This window comes from Phalacrocorax aristotelis, chromosome 8, assembly GCF_949628215.1.
Source record: "Phalacrocorax aristotelis chromosome 8, bGulAri2.1, whole genome shotgun sequence".
Classification (NCBI taxonomy): domain Eukaryota; kingdom Metazoa; phylum Chordata; class Aves; order Suliformes; family Phalacrocoracidae; genus Phalacrocorax; species Phalacrocorax aristotelis.
This window is the reverse complement of record NC_134283.1, coordinates 22,606,204-22,625,032: the sequence shown is the minus strand read 5'-3', so window position 1 is coordinate 22,625,032 and position 18,829 is coordinate 22,606,204. Positions and strand designations below refer to the sequence as shown.

The 18,829-nt window shown below is 40.3% G+C and overlaps 1 protein-coding gene across 10 annotated transcripts in view; it reads right to left on the bottom strand.

Annotated features, from left to right (window-relative positions):
* CNOT1 (CCR4-NOT transcription complex subunit 1) overlaps positions 1-18,829 on the bottom strand; it is a 68,616-nt gene that overhangs the window by 43,544 nt on the left and 6,243 nt on the right. For all 10 annotated transcript variants that reach the window (XM_075101820.1, XM_075101825.1, XM_075101821.1 and 7 more), the window contains exons 2-16: positions 18,274-18,550; positions 13,916-14,023; positions 13,126-13,224; positions 12,507-12,575; positions 12,353-12,407; positions 11,721-11,924; positions 10,150-10,318; positions 8,003-8,129; positions 7,594-7,704; positions 6,237-6,407; positions 5,562-5,689; positions 4,319-4,559; positions 2,658-2,777; positions 1,440-1,562; positions 1,060-1,211 (exon numbers count right to left, since the gene is read on the bottom strand). In XM_075101820.1, the coding sequence (XP_074957921.1) occupies positions 1,060-1,211; positions 1,440-1,562; positions 2,658-2,777; positions 4,319-4,559; positions 5,562-5,689; positions 6,237-6,407; positions 7,594-7,704; positions 8,003-8,129; positions 10,150-10,318; positions 11,721-11,924; positions 12,353-12,407; positions 12,507-12,575; positions 13,126-13,224; positions 13,916-14,023; positions 18,274-18,375 (1,979 nt within the window). In that variant the 5' untranslated portion in view covers positions 18,376-18,550. The remainder of the gene's footprint in view (positions 1-1,059; positions 1,212-1,439; positions 1,563-2,657; positions 2,778-4,318; positions 4,560-5,561; positions 5,690-6,236; positions 6,408-7,593; positions 7,705-8,002; positions 8,130-10,149; positions 10,319-11,720; positions 11,925-12,352; positions 12,408-12,506; positions 12,576-13,125; positions 13,225-13,915; positions 14,024-18,273; positions 18,551-18,829) is intronic.

The window sequence follows — 18,829 nt, the reverse complement described above, 5'->3', positions numbered from 1 at the left end:
CTATGTTGATAGTCATTTCCTAGCATCTATGTAAGAGCCATGAATCGTCCTGGATACCTTTAAGTTTCTTGTATCTTTCAAGACAACACTGGCTAAGCCAAGGGACACAATACAAGCCTTAGGTCAGTTAACACACACCCAGACCATCAGCCTCTTTTGATGTCAAAATTTAACACCCAAACTAGCACCATCTCCAGCTTTCAGTCTCTCTGGCTCATATGTTGGACTATATACTAACAAGTAATCATCTTTGAAATATCACTGCAGTTAAATACCATCTTGATCTGACAACATTAAGTGACACCACAAATATTTTACGTCATTCAGTCATTTTTACTAAATGTGAACACAGTATTTAAAACCTGATTCCTCTAATTTCAGTTTCCTTTAGCCATTCTGTAGTCTACCCCTCCCTCCAGCAGATAAAACAGCTCTCTAGGACCCACACTTTTTTCTTCTGGACTCTAGCTAAACAATCTGATCTGCAAAAGATCTTAGATAATTTCCATCCTCTGACTACTTTGAGACTGTCTGAAATGAAGACAACAGAAGTTACACATGTCTAGTTTCAGTCTCAATTACATTACAATCACGCTTACCACTTTGCTCCTACACAAAAGGATAGCATTAGCCCTTCCTGCTAGGGTAGTAGCCACAGAGGCATTTGCTTAATGCAATCACAAAATCCTTTATACTGTCACTCTTTTCCAAGATGCTGCCCTATTCCATAGTTACGGCCTGTATTCCTTTTTGTCCAAATGACAGCCCTGTATCTAGTCATTAATAACGCAGGATCTGACTAACCAACGATCCCCTAGTTACCAAGATCACCTCATCTGTTTTATTACAAAGACAAGAACGCTCTCTCAAGCTCTTGTGATGTAGCCTATGACAGACATTTCAGTGCAAAATTAAACATACTATTGAACCTATTCCTGCAAGTGTACATACTCTCATCAACCCCATTCTCCATGAGAAATTCCAAAACACCTGTGACCACGTGCCAGCAAATGAGTTGCAAACAGATCACTCATCCAGCATAAGCAATATAATCCTTACCCAGCACAAGCTTGTAGACATGCCAACATGGTCGCCAAGGTTTCTGGAGGAAGCTGAGCACTTTTGGGCTGATCCTTTTCTGGAGCAAGGCCACCCAGGATAGATGGACATCTTCTCTTTAAGAAAGTCATACAGGCCTGGATGAAGGGCTCCTGAGGGAAAAAAATGTTATCTTAATCTCTAGAACTGCATCCAAGCCAGTATTTCAAACTTGGCAACTGCACCATGGAAAGAATTGCACGAAGCCATTATAGTTCAGTGAAAACGTTGAACTATCAGAACATGGACACTTTCCACAACTTTAAAGCTACTTATAAAATTAAGTGACTTAAATTAGTCACTGATAGAGTGCAGAAATAAAAAGAAAAATCCTGCTTTACCCCATGCTCCCGAATTTTATCTGTGAGCCATTTGTCAAGTTTGAGGTATTCCCGTCGAGAGGCAAGTGCAGCAAGGTCAATAACAAAGGCAAATGGAGTACCATTTAGCAGCATTGACAAGGCCTAAAGAAAAAAAAATAATCAGACTACTAGTGAAGACACAAGGATACCCCTTTTTTTTTTTCTTTCTAATCCCCATATCCTTTTTAGTAAAGAAGTTCTGCTATCACATGCTGCTATGCTTTCTTTGTCAACAAAAAATTGGTATTATCAGCTTCACTTACTTATAGCTCGCTCATGAGACAAATATGCAAGTTCTCATTTGAAATCATGACCCTACCTTCTTTGAAGCGACCTTGTGCTGACAGTTTTAAAATCCTCAACTTGAAACTCCACCAGAAAGTGGGCTAAGAGCTGATATTGCAACAAAATCTGCCAGAAAAGCCTAGCATCTCCCTGCAAACAGACCTCAACCCCTTCAGAGACGCTTCAAATACATTTGGTCAGTGTTCATCTCTGAACACAGTAACTGCTACAACAAAACTGACTTCAAGCAGCAGTTGGTGCTTTTGCACTTTGACACCCCCAATTATTTTGCATCTAACTTGAGGAAGCAATAAAAGCCTCAGACAAGCCAGTCACAACTTCTAGTCTCTTTTGTGAATGTGTAAACAACTGAAAAGTAGTAGTATTCTTAAGAAATCCCCATTCCATAAAGCTCAGCAGTGCCACCTTCACACGAACACCTGAAGGGTATTTTCTACATTCCCATTTCAACGGTATTCAAGGTTAAAATAGTCAAAACTGTTTTTTATTTACAGTACATTCACAAAGCAAGCAATTCTTTTAAACTGCTTCCCAAGTTACTTGTCAGCTAAGCCATGATAACCAACTCTACCTCAAACACCAAGTAAAATGTCTTGGGTTCACAACTGGGCAGGCTACAATGCATCTGTAGTCAGACAACACAGCTCAGCTGAGGAGCACTTCAAGTCACATAAACACAGGCTGGGGTTTGGGTTTTGGGTTGGTTTGGTTGGGTTTTTTTGTTTGTTTCAAGATGATGTACAGCAGCAACAACTGAACTCAGACATGCTTAACTGAAGTAATCTTTACTAAATCAGTCACATCTAAGTTAAGCTTAGCTTTTGTTAGAAGATGAGCAGGTCTGCATAAGACACCAGACAGAAAATAATGGCAGCATTTTGCAAAACTCACCTTCAAGTCTTGTGCCACATCAAGAATACGTGACAATTTTGCCTGGTCATACTGCTCCCCTCTCATGTACCATTCCGCCATTGCATGCATGATAAGCTGACGAATCGAAGGAGACTGACCCTAAGGAGAATTAAATGAGGATTGTAATTCGTGCCTCTAGGAAAAGGAACAACTATGTGAATGTTAAGTAGGATATTTTACTTCTACAGCTTAACATGCAAACATATTTACTCTTTAGCTTCAGAACTTAGCTTCTGAGTTGGGCTCTTTTTGTGCAATAATAAACTACCCAGGAGCTACAACTAAAGGATCTAGAATGACTACAAATGCACATCCCCAACCCCATCTCTCCCCTACTACTGTACATCCCCTCAGTTGTAGAGAAACTGCTTTTGGACTATACAAATAATTTACAAAGTGTTATGCCTGACACAATGTCCTGAGGTAAGAACTCCAGCATCACACTGTAACATGGAAAACACTGTATCTAGCTCTTTGCTCACACAGGGGCAATTTTAAACTAAACACAACTAAGATTTTGATGGCAGCAAGGGTTTTGCTTAAAGGTTCCCTCATCTTGTGAAAGTGAGACAACCTCAAGTTGTGGAATGGCACCATGTCACATGGCAGCCATCATTTTGTACTTTACTCTGAAGCCTAACCTGTGGAAAAGTTGCATATTCTGCCATTCCAAGACCTTATGCAAAAAGCACATCACTTTCTATCCTACCCGCCATTCTTCACTTTAGAGACTTTTATCAGGAAACATATAAAACATTCATAACACTTCAGCTAACAAATTGCCATAAATTCGCAGTGAACGTGGCCCAAGACCTCCGAGGTCGAGCTTTTTATCATTAACTACTTGAACAGGGTAAGATATTTCCTAATGCAGACTCCCTCCAACCCCACAGGCTTCCTCTGCCTTAAGTTGCTACTTATGACTCCCATCTGTTTAAGTACCAGTGGACACGATGATAAAGGCCTTATCAAAAGGCAAATCCATAAAAGCCTACTTGTTTGCCCATTAAAAGTGTGGGATTTGCATACCTGGCTACCCTGTCTTTATGTGAGAGCTCTCCTTGAAAAATGTCAGCAGCCAGCCTAAGTTTTCAGAAACACCCTGGACTCTTAAAACTTATGGGATAGAAGTTTCTTTATACCTAGAATAGCCTCCACTTTTTAGCAAGTACAATGGAGATTATTTTGGTTTCAACCTCCTCCTACTCTTACTGCTTCAAGTTTCTACACCTTAAATGTGTGAGGTTGAGAGTTTGTTGGGGGGGTTGCTGCTGTTATGAGGTTCTTGTTCTTTTGTTTAGTTAAAAAAATAAAATCAAACTTTGGTGAACTTGTGTTAAAAAATTGTTAAACTTAACTTTGGCCTCTCTACTTTTCAAGAAACATTTTCTCAGTGAATATTATTGCTTTGTTCTGAATATATTTCCCCAAAGAAAATCAAATCACTACAGTTTCCTTCAAGATGGGGAGGGGACAACTCATTAGTGGTTTATGCAAAGTGTAATATAATTTACCTCTTGGGTTTTAAATTAGCCATTTCATAAACCAATACAAGCACTGATATTCTCGAAGTTCAACCTTTTTAACAAGCTTTCAGTTACATGAACGAACTACAGGCACGCTCTAGTGAGAATACTTACCTGTCCATGCCATGCATAGTGCAAAATGATGGCAGAGTTGGGATGGTTGCCAAGGAAAATTGGCATTAGTGTGGATATGAGTTCATGGCGCAAGGTATGCCAGGACGTGTTGATCTGCAGTAAGGCCAATACTAACATATCTGGGCAATGCTTGATAGGAAAACTGAAGAGCTGCTTAACCTGCTCATACTGTCCCACTTCTGCCAATCGTAGCAGAGATTCAATCAAATCCAGGCTCTTCCTAACAAAAGAAAAACACCAAATAGTAACTTTTGCTGGGGTTGTCTAAGTAGTTAGCTTACAGGAATCTGGACTCAAGCATTTTGTAGCAACAACTATAAGACAATATAAAGCGACGCCCACTGCAAACAACCTGATACTGCAGCTCTTATCACATACAGTTAAGCCTACAAGACCATTCTTAACCATGAAAAGTAACTCCCTCAGAGCTTAAAAGCTTCTGATTCTGTTAAGGAAGAGAGAGCATTAAAAGCTGACATTGAAAAAACTTCAGCTTGGGCGGGTCACTTTGATAATTTAGCTTGAAACACACTTCCAGAAATGAAATACACTTTCTTAAACACCTCCAAGTGTCCCCCTGTGAAACTTTGTGAAGATATTCTACTTGTTTTGTCTGCTTTACAGACATGTAATTGCTGCCACCTTCCACAATTTAGCCATATTCCCCATCCTCCAATTCCCTATTTTGGGCCATACAATGGAAACAGAAGCAAATACCTTCACTGAAATCAGCTACGCAGCTGTATTAAAAGAAGGGGTGTAAAGATCAGCTCAAAGTCACACTAGTCAGCTTCATGCAGTAACTCAGCAATAGCTATACAAAGGTACTACTTAAACCCAGGGCCTTCTTTCATACAAGTAGAGCAAGTTTCTCTAATGTCATCCTGGGAAAGACAGGTTTAAATTCATACCTCCCCTACCCCCTCCTCTCAGCTCACAGCATCTGCCAAACTACACCAGCAGAAATTCTCCAGGCAACCAGAAGACTCCAATAAAAGCAAGAGCTGGCAGAACATTTTCAGGTATTACGGAATTACACAGGAAGTTCTGATAATATGAGAACTTTCACTGATGAAACGTGGAACAAATACTAATGGCTGATTTACTGGGATGTACACACAGCTACAAATAAATCTGGTTGCGTGAAGATAAAGCCACATTTGACCAGACAAATAATCTTACTCTAACTCTAGCTATGAAAAGCAGTTGAGAGCAGGTTTACCATGTAGCAATTTCTCGATTGTCATCCTCTGGTGGTGCTTTCAGGATGTCTGTGGCAACAGTATGACAAGGGTAGTCAGCAAAACAGAAGATGTCAGGGTTTATGAGGGAATGTTGAATGAAGGAGAGCTGGAATAAGAGACATCAAAAATAGTTTAGATATTTAGAGTCTCAGGTTCCTTTCACTTTATCAACTGCCGCATTTCTGAGAATGATGCACATCAAAAAAGGAGTAGAGATGAGCCAAGATGTACTATCAGTGTGTTTTACATAAGACTGAACCTCACACTTCTCACAGGATTTCTGAACATGACAGAGAGACATGTTGAAGGTAATCATTTGCACAAAGCTGAGCCTCTTTGTGTAACCATGTAAAAATCTCAGAGCACAGCCATGCAGCAACAGTTCTATGCTCAGCTGCATTACACATCAGAACTCTGCTAAAACCAAAGGTGTTGTCACACATGTATAGCAAGTGACCATCTCCCAAACAACGTGGACACTGTTCAATTAACAGACTGTACTTCAGTCACCTACTTGAGGCCTATGCCTTACAGGCCAGGTTCTCAAATGTGGCTTGGCTAAAAATCCACATTACCAACCCACATTTGCCATTCAAGAAATTCAGTAACTTTGCAAGCGTTGTACAGTACAGCAGAAACGTTGGTAAACCTACCTGGCCCTCTGCATGTTTCCAAGGTCTGTATATGGCATTAACTGGAAAAACTTCCATGCCCAGCCCTCTCTGGATGCCAAACACTACAATATGCAGGCCCTTGCTGTCACGAATCTGAAATCCTGGATGGTCCAATTCATAGGTTACTACCTTGAAGTCCAGGCTAGGATTCTGCAGCCAGAAAAGAGAATAGCCAGCTTTGAACATTACAATCTGCAGTCCTGTCTTGTAAGAACCCCTCTTCATCAGCATTTTATCTAGCTTAACATCCACTGACTTTTAGTTGAGAACAAGGTTTTTGTTTTAAAAAGAACAGGATTTAGATAGTTGTGAGAACTTTATGCAAGTCAATGTTTGAAACTAGCCTGTGAGATTGCACTTCTCCTAGCACTACAGGCAGTAGCAGCCTGTCCTTTCAAACATTTCATTACCAAGTCTTTAAAAAAAAAAAACCAACCCAAAACCCACCCAAACATGTAGCTCCTTTCTTAGCATGCTAACTCATTCCTCTTGTAGGCTTCCATATGCCCCCCAATAATAGGCCAAGGGGCCTGACCCACTGGCAAGCAGAACTTGCTTTTGCTTTTGAAGACTGTACACTGCAAGTACTTGCAAAGCACCTATTAGATTTTTCACAGCAAGAGTGTGAAACCATGAGGATGAGGGAGCTCGGAGGGAACTATGGTCATTGCAGAATGCAGACCACTCATTTCAGAGACAGGTGAGCACCAAAGACAAAGCTAGTCTTATGTTCCAAGATTTAGAAAAACAAAACAGTAACTCCTGCATAGATTAGAGGGAGCACACATACACAAAAACACCCGCACCCAATATAAGGCAGTTAAAGGAAATGGTACTCATGTTTCGCTGAGTTAACTGCAAAAATTGCTGCTTATAAAGTGGTGGAAAATCTTTGCTATTTTTGCTTCTTGTGTCGATGACTCTTCATTTAGAGTTTTGGAATAAGTAGCTACAAAAATATTTTGTTTTATTTTCATCATTAATGCCTACAGCAAGATGCTTTTCAAAACAAGGTGCCTGATGTACAAAACTTTCCACTGTGAGAAAACTTCAAACATAAAACCCCTCAGAGAACACATGCTGGAGTACGTGGGAGCAACGTGGAATAAATCCCAAGTTGCACCAAAGTCAGCGATTCAGGCAGCTTTTATTTCCAAAAATTCCTCAAAATATTCTTGTTTATGAGGAAAAAAAACACCATTTAAGTACTGCAGTGCAATTACATTAATGAGATTCAAAGCCATTCAGGCTGCTAAGAGCTTAAAAAGCTTTATATTCACACTGAGATACGACCTTCTTTCAGATATTCTGCATATAAGATGCTCACAAGACTTACCAGCTCTTTAAGAACATCAATTAAGACCTCCACATTCCAGGTATGGGCTTGTGCTCCATCACTTTTATCTTTCCCATCACTCCAAATCCCACTGCCAGGAGCCGAAATAGACTGCAAGTTAAATACACTCAATCAAATACTAGTTAAAAATAAAGCAGTCTCAAAAGCCACTAGCCACAGAACTCCCTGCACCACGAAGGTAAGCAGACGTTCAGACTGGTAATGATACCACTCACACACTTCTGAGAATCTTTCATTCAAGAATGTATTATGACATTCACAGCAGAAGAGTTAGAAGTATAAGTGTTGAACAATAAGGCAATTATTAAATTAGTAGAGGCTAGCATTTTAGCTCCTAATTTTCTGCTGATTAACATATATATAATTCCCACCCCAGTAGACCACTCACTTGTAATGGAATACCATCCGTCAACCCCGAATGAGTTCGAGCCATCATCCCCAAAACCCTGGCAACCTGGGCAGCCGTGACTTCCCGTACACCAAACTGCATGATTATGTTGCGACATTCTTCAACACTAAGATGCAACAAAACAGACAGATTTTAATATGAAAGCAGGTTTCACTGTGGCACAACATAAGACCAAAACAAGACCCGTGAGTACAGTTGGAACAGGACACAGATTGGTGGGAGAAGCCAACTGCAGACCACTCACTCAACTTCAGTTATCTTAGTCAAATGATCCAATGTAACATAATTCCAGGACAAGAAGAAATATTCAGCAGAAAGTCCATGCAATTATTTCCATGAAACATACTGTGCTATGTATTCAGTTCAAAGCTATGTCTACTTAAGTGACAGTGAGAGATGTTTCACAGGCTACGCTCTGTCAAAGTAAAAGCACAGGGTAGGTTTAGCACTGTTTTATTTTAAAACCACTTCCATGTATTGAGCTGTGGTACAGAGCTTCAAAGACTGAAGCTTTCTGTTAGCTAGAAGTGAAACAAAGACTCTGAGAAGGCACGCTTCAAAATAACATGCACGGTTCAAAAGGTAAGCTGAGAAGGAACGCCTTTTAGCCTGATGCAAGCCACGCGTTTCTGATCAGAGATCACTAGCAAAAACCTTCAAGGAGCCAAAAGAGCAAACAATGAGCAGATGCTTAAGTTCAGACTTTAGAACTGAAGGCCTTTTTTGCAATTTTTGTTTCGCTTTGTGAACACTTCATAGTTAGGCCAACCAGATTTATACACCATCACTGTAGAAAAAAAAAATTGTTCTATTACCAGGCGTGTGTTAACAAAGGAAATAATTTTCAATATCTTCCAACACATTTACGTTGTATTTCCTTACTTCACTGTTTAAACAGAAACTTATGTTAATATCATCAAGATTTGATCATCATCTCAAAGTAGTCAATAGCCTTTCTTTTAAAATACAGAATCATTTACTTCTCTTAGCTTATGCTTAAGTTCATCTTCCTTTAAAAGAAACATTAGGTTCATACTGAGGTTTAAGAATAAGGCCCCCTTCAAAACCAGCCACACGCAGGCTCCTATTATCACTGCCAATATTAGAGCACTATCCTAAATCCTTAAAAACTGCATTCAGAAATTGAGCTGAATTTGTGCAGATGCTGACATACTGCAGGAAATAAACCTTTAATATATCCAAATGAACTCTTCAATAGACAACTTCTGACTAAAGCCTCCTTCTACTCTTCTAGCAACTATTCCAATTCACACATGTATATAAACAAACAGCACAGCTCCTGTAATGCAACACTTGCGCTAGGTGCTATAAGCAAAGATCTTGAGTCCTGCTTGCAGCACTCCTGCAAACCCCCACAGCTCTACGGATGACAGTCCCTTTCACACAGCTCCAGCAAGGTAACAGAGCTGCCCACCTATCATTCCAGACTAGGGGCAGAGAGCAAGAATATGGAACACTATGGAAGATGCAGGCAATATGGGTCTAGGATTACTCACACAGACCCAGAGCAAGTTCAAGACAGCTGTACTTTTACCAAAATAAGCCTAAGCAGGCAAAGACTGATGCAGCTGCCAAGACACTGGCAATTCACTGTCATAATTAGATTCTACAGCTACAAATAATCTCAATAATACTGTGTACCACACTGACCAAAACCCAGTAAAACAGAACTGCTGGTCAACCTCTCTTGAAGTGAGACTACTACCTTCAGTTCTTCTGCAATCTGTTTCACGTGGATGGTGAGCTAACAGGAGTCTGTCACAAGAGCACAGCTCTTCCAAAGATCTAGTTGGAATTTATGCCAACCTCACCACTTTGGTTTTACTTTAAAAAAAGGGTGACAGTCAAATTCTTTAAAATCTTTACAAGGAACGTGAATACCTTTACTTAGCACTTCTTACCATCACAAAATCCTGCGCAATCTCAGACATGCTATGCACATTAGAAGAAAGCAAAAATATAAAACAGGAATCCAAACAAGTAACCTCATAATACTTTATGAGGTTATAGTTGTTTTAATACTTTTAAGTGTTCTTCACCTTTTGCCTCAAGAAACAAGAAAACCACCGCCACCCAAGATGCTTGAAAATTATTGTCCTACCAACCTTGTACAAAAGCCATAGCCAACTTCTTGCATGAAATCTGCCAGAGAACTCTCCATCATGGTTTTGGCTATCCCTCCAGAATCAGGCAGGATCCTGTCCATTAGAATGTCCCGTTTTTCAGGGTATAGAAGTGGTGCAAGCACCACAGGGCAACGCTCCTGGGGAAAATCTAAAAGCAAGAGTAACAGAAAAAAGTGTCAAAACACCCAGAACACCAGCTGAATATGAGTGACTATTCAAAATAACTTGACTGCTGTGCTGGAGTTTCCCTGCTGCTGCAGAAATCAAGAGGGCACTCACGCAGCATTCCTCCATCCCAGCTCCCAGTTCTCTACTGGCAGTTGGATATTCCTAGAGAACAAGAATGTAGAATAGACTAGGTTCATACAGGTTCACTGCAGCTGTCCAAAGGGCTAGCAGCTGTGCTGGTGGTAAGTTTAGAATTAGATTGTCACTAACAGCAGTCATCCAAAAGAAGAGCAGAGCAGGAAACAATACAGCAATAGAGCAAAAGCCTCTCCTCCAATCAGGAAGTACTGGGAAACAAAGGAGCTGCTACTGAGTCTAAGAAGTCTAGCAAATCTAAACCAGGCTCTTGGGCATGGAAAACAACAATAGTCCCTTCTTCCTTCCCGGGAAGCAAAGTTTAAGAGAGAGACAGCAATGAGAGAATCAGATGTGTGGGTGGGAGGTTTGCTCACAGCAGAAAGCAGCAAAGACACCTTATGGGTGGGCCCTCCTGACGCAGCATTATCTTTAAGATGATGCTTGATGCCTCCATACCCTTCGGGGCCAGAGAAGGGTTTCCAACTTCCCAAAGCAAAGTGAAGCTAATACACTTAGTTCATACTTACTCTAACGAAGAAAAGAAGGTACACTTAAACAAATAGAATAAATATTTCACTCTTGTATAAAGGGTGCCTTCCTCTAGGTCTGTGCAGAGCCAAGGACTGGGTTGAGTTAAATTTAGAATCAGGAGTCCAAACCCTCCTGATTCTGATGGGTTTACAGCAAACACTTGTTTCAGAAAGGAACAGACTACCAGTTCACAGCCTATCAATAACATCCCCTGACATCACACAAGGACCATTGTAGCTTCCAGGAAATGAACTACAGTTTTAGTGTTTCCTCCTAGATCTGCACCCAATATAAACAACCCTGTGCTTAAAATCCACCTATTTGAAGTGGTAATGGATGTTCCTTACAGTGTAAGGAGTTCAAGTTTTTCAACTACAATGCACTAAGTTGCTTTAGTTAAATCCACAGATACCATCCCCCATAAGCAAGCAAACACAGGCTTGGATACCCCCCACTCAACACTTACTGATCACAAGTTTTCAAAAAACCCAAACATGAGACCACATTACTGCTCTTTGAAAGAAAAACAGTACATTAGGGCCTGACGCCAGAGCAGCAGTATCTTCCTGTCCATTTAGAGTTACGAAAGCTTACTGAGTTCCACCTCGCCAAGCTCCCCACCATTTCAGCAGCATTCTGCACCGACAGTAAGTTACAAAAATCCATTTCAAAGTTTGCATTTAGTCAGGCTTCTGGAACACCACCACACTTACCTCTACGTAATGTTTTGAGGAAAGCGTCAATCTGTTCCTGTCCTACCCCAAAGGCTCCCTTCTGCCCAAAGAGGAGATGGGAGAGGAGAAGGTGCAGGACCTCTATTGCAATATCTTGGAAGCCACCTTCTTGATTTCCACTGACGTCTGCGTCAATGTAAGAGCGCAAAAGATCCGGGAGTTTCTGTTTGATAAACTGGGCAGCTTTTCAAAATAAAAGAGGCTAGAGTCAAAACTCTAAATATGTTTTTAATATGAAGACTCTTTTTAGCTAGGTGCCATTCTCTTAATCAGAGTTTGTTTACCACAAGCCATAACAGTTCAGACTTAAATAGAAGTCTCATAATCCATACCTCAGAAATCAAATATTAATGAACAACTAAGAGGTAAGATGTCACAGTACCTCAATTTGATTCATTATCTAGCAAGTTTTTCATGGAAAGGACCTCCAACTTCATATAAGACAAGATGACTGTGCTATCTATTGCCCTTTTCAAAATGGTGTTACACTTAACAGCGCTACTGATTGTAAGGTCCTGCATTACTCAGGTCATGCAGGCACACATCTATCTAGAACACCCACTGCTTAAAAAAAAGTTTCCCTGCTGCAGTACTTTGGAAGCTTCACTTACCAAAACCTCGTAGATCCGAGCTGAAAGAGTTCAGTAAAGCTAGACCAAAAATCACCTACAAACAAGAACAAACATCATAGTAAGGGGGGACCATCCTTTCTAACAAGCTTAGCCAAAAACCATAAAAATATTTTTAAAATAAATGTTCACCTACCTCTTGAACTTTACTTAATTTGATGACTTTACTCAATTGGGCAAATAAATGGGGTGAAGGCTTTAGACTCTAAAAGATGTAAGAAAAGTTAAATGGAAACTGTTATATAATCAGTCTCATTTGTAATGTGGCAAGCTATCAAGAGTCCATTTGCATGCCTGGAATATTACTAACTATTCTCCTGTAGGTTGACACAAAGCTTATATGGCTAAACAAAGCATCTTTGGAACTATTTTTGGATACATCTAGACTAAAAGTTCCTTCCACATATCCCACTCTTTCACTATTAAACCCTCACAACTTTCATATTAAAAGAAACAGGAGCAATGATGATGTATGTTGGTTCTGGCTGCCACATACAAGCCACAAAATACTAACATTACATCAAGCTTTAAAATTAGTTTGCAATCACTCTGAGTGATTGAGTAACTCGATCAATTTAACAAAAAAAAAACCAACTTCTGGGCAAGCTCAGTTTTTGAAGAGTTCAGTACAACTAATCTTAGCCATAAAAAAGAAAAAAAACCAGAAAAAAACACAAGGGAAAAGCAGCTGGTTTCCTACAAACCAACAGACTGCAATTTCTCATATGGGGATCCCCTTCAAGAAGCATACAAACCTTCTGATAGTGCAACGGATTGTCAATGGCGTAGGACAGCGTCGAGATAAAGTTTGGTTTTGTAATCAGTGACGCACACTCCTGGATCAGAAATTGAGTCTGAAAATAACAAGATAACTTGAACATTTATATTGTTTTGTAGCAGGATGAGAAAACAACACTTCTGCTGTCCACTGTGTGCAGTAAAACTAAACAAAGGTAAGGTGCTTAAGTTTAAGTACCCAAATCGTCATTAACTCGTTTCTTCCCAGTCAAGTTTTCTTCAGGTTTAGTTTGGTTTTTCTTTTAAGACTGAAAAAGTGATCATTCTCCATGTGTGCAATGTCTCTTTTTTTGTAAGCATCCTCACACATTGTAATAGAAATCTAACAGTATTTGATTCCTGTTTATGAGCTAAAACGTCTGTGGCAAAGGATGCCTTGCTTAAGGATGAAAACACTCCTGAGAACAGACACAGCCAGCACCAGAAGTGCTACTTAGTGGATTTGGACAACGTTTGAAAAGACAAAAAATGGGTTTCAAAATAGAGCACTGCACAGGGCAGAAAGAGCAATTGTGCTGAAGCAATCTGCATTCCAGATCAAGGGACTGTAAGCATCAGATGTCAACAATTTATTATCTTCTGACTTGAGGACTGGCAAAAGGTGCTTGCAATTGGAAGGCTATATACCAGAAGACTTTGCTTGAAGCTACTACCTCTAACCTGCCTTTGTGCTTAAAATAGATCAAATCCTATTGCATATTTGTAACAGCGAAAACTATTAAACAGACACCTCAGTGCAAACTTTACCTGATGGAAATCTTTGCCACTGCTTTTACCATCGCCACTGAAATCCACGTGCGAGAATAGACAGCGTAGTAAATGCCTGTCTGCCTCGGGACCGTGCCTATTCACAATCTGGGAAAAAAAAAAAATCCAAAAAACAACTTGATAGCAAACAGTCATTACAGAGCTAAATCTGGGTCTAGTGCTGTGGATACACCAGTACTTCTAGTGCTTAAGTCATCTACAGTTTTAACAAAACTGCTAAGAATGTTCCTTTTTAATCAGTAAGAAACAAAGTCATTAGCCCTATTTGCAAATGAGAAGTATAAACTAAGAAGTAAAGGATGTAGACACAAGTCATTGACACAGAAGCCATGTATGTCACGGGTAGAATTCTTAAAAAGCTAAATAAAAAGGGGTTTCAGGTCATCTAGTGGATGATTTCAAGGTTTTTCTTCTACCAAACCAGCCCAGCATCTGCAGTGTCACAGACTCACTTTTCCCCATTTCTTCCCACAGCTGCAGTGCCTAATTCTGCAAGAGCACAGCCTTGGGACAGCATGTACCTCTGTGCTACGCCTATGCAGAAGGAATTTATCCCAGAGATAAGTCACCAAACAGCACCTTCACCGATCTTGCAGGCAGCTTCTATACTGTCTCCTGGTCATGACAGACTTGGCCGCCATTACTCCACAGTTTAAGACAGAAAGGGAATACCATACAGGAAGTGTTTCCTGCCCTCTAAGGAAAAAAGTTCATCTCCAACTTGCTCATTAGCAAGCTTTAAAAGCAAATACCACAGCTCAACACCTGCAGCTGAGACCTTTTACCAAGTCTTTCCCCTGTCATTAGACCTCATTCAACTGAATTCTATATCTCAGTCATAAATAGGTGAACTGCATTTCCTAATTTGCAACACCTATCACTCATTACTAAATCTTAACGACACTATTACATTTTTGTTAGCATCCCCCATTGTTTGCCTTAAGTTTAACTCCTGGCTATAGACCAGATCATCAACTTGTTGTTTGAAGCACCTTCAGGTTTTTTCAGCATTTGTTTCTTCAAACCTCATCTAACTGGACTGCATTATTTGCTTTTAAGAAAATTCATACCAGCAGAAATTTGAAATCACTTAATCACCAGTAGCTTACTGCTATTGTCCAAATAGTAGCGATTAACATCAAATCTAGCCTTCATCTACTGGAAAAATTTTTGCCATTGTTTCCCCCTTTCTAGCTGCAGGACAGACACAACATGTGCCAGCACAAACCAGCAGCTCTGCCTATGCTCTGACTGGCTCCACCAAGCCCACTGCTTCACCCCATCTTAAATATCCTTGTTTGCCAGTAGCTTCTTTGTGCAAAAAGACAAATAGCATTGCTTTAGGCTGAGTCTGCTCCAGCTCTGCTGTATCTGATTGTTCTCATCTCAATTCTTCTACCATTATCTGACACCATGCTTCCCTTTCTCCCACAGCCTGCTGATTCCAATGGCTGAAAAATTTTGTTCTGCTGGAAAGAAATGTCCAAGTCAGATAGAGCTCTGCTTCTTGACCAGAGGCTAGAATATACATGATCGTGACATTAGTTCCGAGTAAATAGCTCACTTCAGTTATGTTGACAGCACTGTCTTCAAAGGCAGCCATCCCCCATGATTAGGTAGCAAGATGCTCAGATTGGTGCTAAAGGCAGCAAAACTGAATTGACAGCAAGTTCTACTAGTTAGCTCAAGGCTTCAGAAAACAGGCAATTCATTTAGGCAATCCCAATTAAATACATAGATTTAGATGTGGTAACAAGGCTGGCGCGAAGCTGGACCAAACTCCTAGGGAGCTAGCTGGTACCATGACCAAGAGGAATTCAACAAAGCAGATTGATACAGAAGGAAACTACCACTAAAGCCATCAACACAACCTCTCTGCATCAGAATTAGTTTGCTTCCTTGCATATAAGTAACTTCACAATATTAGTAATTTGATAATTTAACATATGGGGAGGAGGGGAAGTGAAAGCTAGAAGTTCAGTGCAGTATCTTTCAACTCTAACTACATTCACATAAAAGCTTTTCTAGGAGATGGGGAATGAGAATTGCTAGTTTTCCTGTAGAAAGAGCTGAAAGAAACCTTCATATTGGCAGCCATCCTACACATTTAAAAGACAATGTATCCAATCATAAAATAATCTGAAAAGACTGACTTGTTTTGGGTTTGGGTTTTTTGTTTTTGTTGGGTGGGGGTTTTTGGGTGTGTTTGTTGTTGTTCCCACACACACCCACTCAGAAGGGTGACCAAGCACTGGCACAGACTGCCCAGAGAGGTTGTGGAACCTCCATCCATGGAGGTACCCAAAATGTCTGGACATATTCCTACGTAACCAGCTCTAGGTGACCCTGTTTGAGCAGGAGGTGAGACCAGCTGACCTCCAGAGGTCCATTCCAACCTCAACCAGTCCGTGATTCAGGATAAGGTTTGACCCACCCACGTTTGCATTTATCCTACAGAGACAAGTTGGATTTTGCTTAGGCAAACACAGGGTTAGATCAAAAATAACTCTCCTTTTCTAGATGAAAGTTTTGCTTTCCCAGATGAATCTGGCCGCAAAGCCCTTCTCTCCTCTCCAACCAGGCTCTCGTTACCACTAATGCAGGAAAAGGAGACCACAAAATCTCATTTCAGAGGAAGCCACTCTTTAGAATTTGTCTCTCTGACAAATGCATAAAAGGTGTTTTTTTTAACATACATTATATTTTTTGAAAACAGCCTTAAAGCATCACCTGTATTAAATGACTACTGAAAACATGTTTAAGCAGAAATTAGTTCCTCAAGCTTTGCCACTGTTATGCTTGTGAGCAATATTTAAATGCAGGTGTCATTTTGGTCAGCTGCGACAAGAACAACTCCAAGTATGGTTTCCCACATACTCTGTATGCTTAGATAAGCTTTGTAAAATTAAGTGAATTATGCCAAAAATTTACACCAAGCAGCGTACTGCGAGACAAAGAGTTAGAGCATGTGCATATCAGCTCTTCAACTCTCTAAGGAAAAATTGTACTAGCAACCACAGAAGTAATACCAAGTTTAAAAAAAAAAAAGACAAGGGATCATAGAGATGTTAGGAATTTAGTTTTGAAATCCTAGACCTGTCTTATAACCAAATATACACAAACCAGCCATTTCCACAGACCGGTTTCCAGTCTCTCAACACAGTGAGTCTAAGAGGCCTGCTGTGAATGATAAGGAACAATCTGTCCCCATTTTAGAGATCTATATTCCAACTGAATGGCAGATCAACCCTATCTTCTCCCAAATCAAAGACATGTTTATTACCCTTTGCGTAAGTGATCATTACAGATCGGCAAGCCATGCCTCAGTCACACCTTGCTGCAAAAGTCTTCTGTTGAAACTGATACTGTTAGAAAGGACAGCAGGATCTCAGGTGAGGCCCCTGCAAGTACTAAACTTGCAAAAACATGGGAACTTTACAGAAGTTACAAGAGATGTAATCCATCTCCATGGCTTATGAGATCATTTTAAACAGTCAATACTGCTGAAATTGACCCCTCTCACCTCAAGATAAGTAAAGAAGTCAGCTGTTACCAGAAACTCACAGTGTTAAGCCCTCTGGCCTCCTAATCTGATTCAAATAACTGTAGGACTGCACTAGTGTAAGAGGAAAAAATATTAACTGGCCCAGCTGTCTGCTGGGAACTAAATTAAACCAGTTTCTAAAACTGGCTCAGTAACATTCACTTCTTCCTAAGCACTCCTCTGCGGATAATGCTGCCCATCCTGCTAGCAAGAACTATTTGTAAAAGGGTCAGTTAAAGCAGAATCCTTAGATATTTGGTTTCAATCTACAGTTACTCTGCCTGCTTTCTGAAAACCCAGGGCCGAGAAAGTCAGCATGGCTTCACCACCAAGCCGTACTTCATTGAAAGAGGAGCAAAAAAACTTCCATCCAAGGTATGGGAAAACATTCAGATGTAGTAAGCATGTACTCATGCTTTCAGTGCCACAACTGACAGTTGTTTTCCTCCCGCTCCCAGACAACAATATCCTATGGAATATCCAGAAGTTGAAAGATTTAACCTGAAGGAGTTATGAAAGCTTTGCATACCATACTCCAGGAGCAGCAGTTAATCCTAATATTCAACTACAAAGGCCATATGACATACAAAATGCCATATTCCACAACCTGACAGATGAAGCCAAGAGGAATAACAGAGATGCAAGCTGCGATTCTCAACACCACAGAAAACAGCACCCAGTAACGCACACAAGAGCACTGTGAAGTACAGTTCAAATGGTAACTGAAACTCCAGATGACATTCCCACTTTTCTCTTTCCAAAATTTCTTTCACAGCATCATTAGTTTACTTACATGCTGTATTTCCTGCTGGCTGGCTCGGTAGTTTTTCTTGGTTAAATTGTCCACCAGGTAGCTGATTTGAGACAAGGCCAGCGAGAGCGAGTCAAGATTCATTGCTGGTTGGGGCGGAAGCAGGCGGCCGAGCCCGGCGCAAAATCACCATTATTCCCCTTTATTCACCTCAGAGACAGGTTAATTTTTTTTCCCCCAATTAGCCTGTATCTGGTTCTGTGTTACTTTCTTCAGCTCTTCTTTCTCAATTGTCTTCCTCTGTTCTGAAACATGGCACCTGAAAGACAATATTGCATTAGATATCAGTTCAGCAGCAACTTCACAGCTATGTTCTAGGCATTGCTGTTACCTTCTACCATGGAACCAGACAATTTAAAGTAAGTTTTTTTAGGGTTTATTAGAAAAAAATCTTCAAGCTGTTTGTATGGTGTTAAAAGCATTTAGTGTTTTCTCTGTATTTTCTATTTCCACCAGAACACTACAGGGTAGGAAGTTAAATCCTACAAGAATTCAGTGTTACGCCTCAGAGCTTTTTCTTTTATATTTTTGCTTGCAA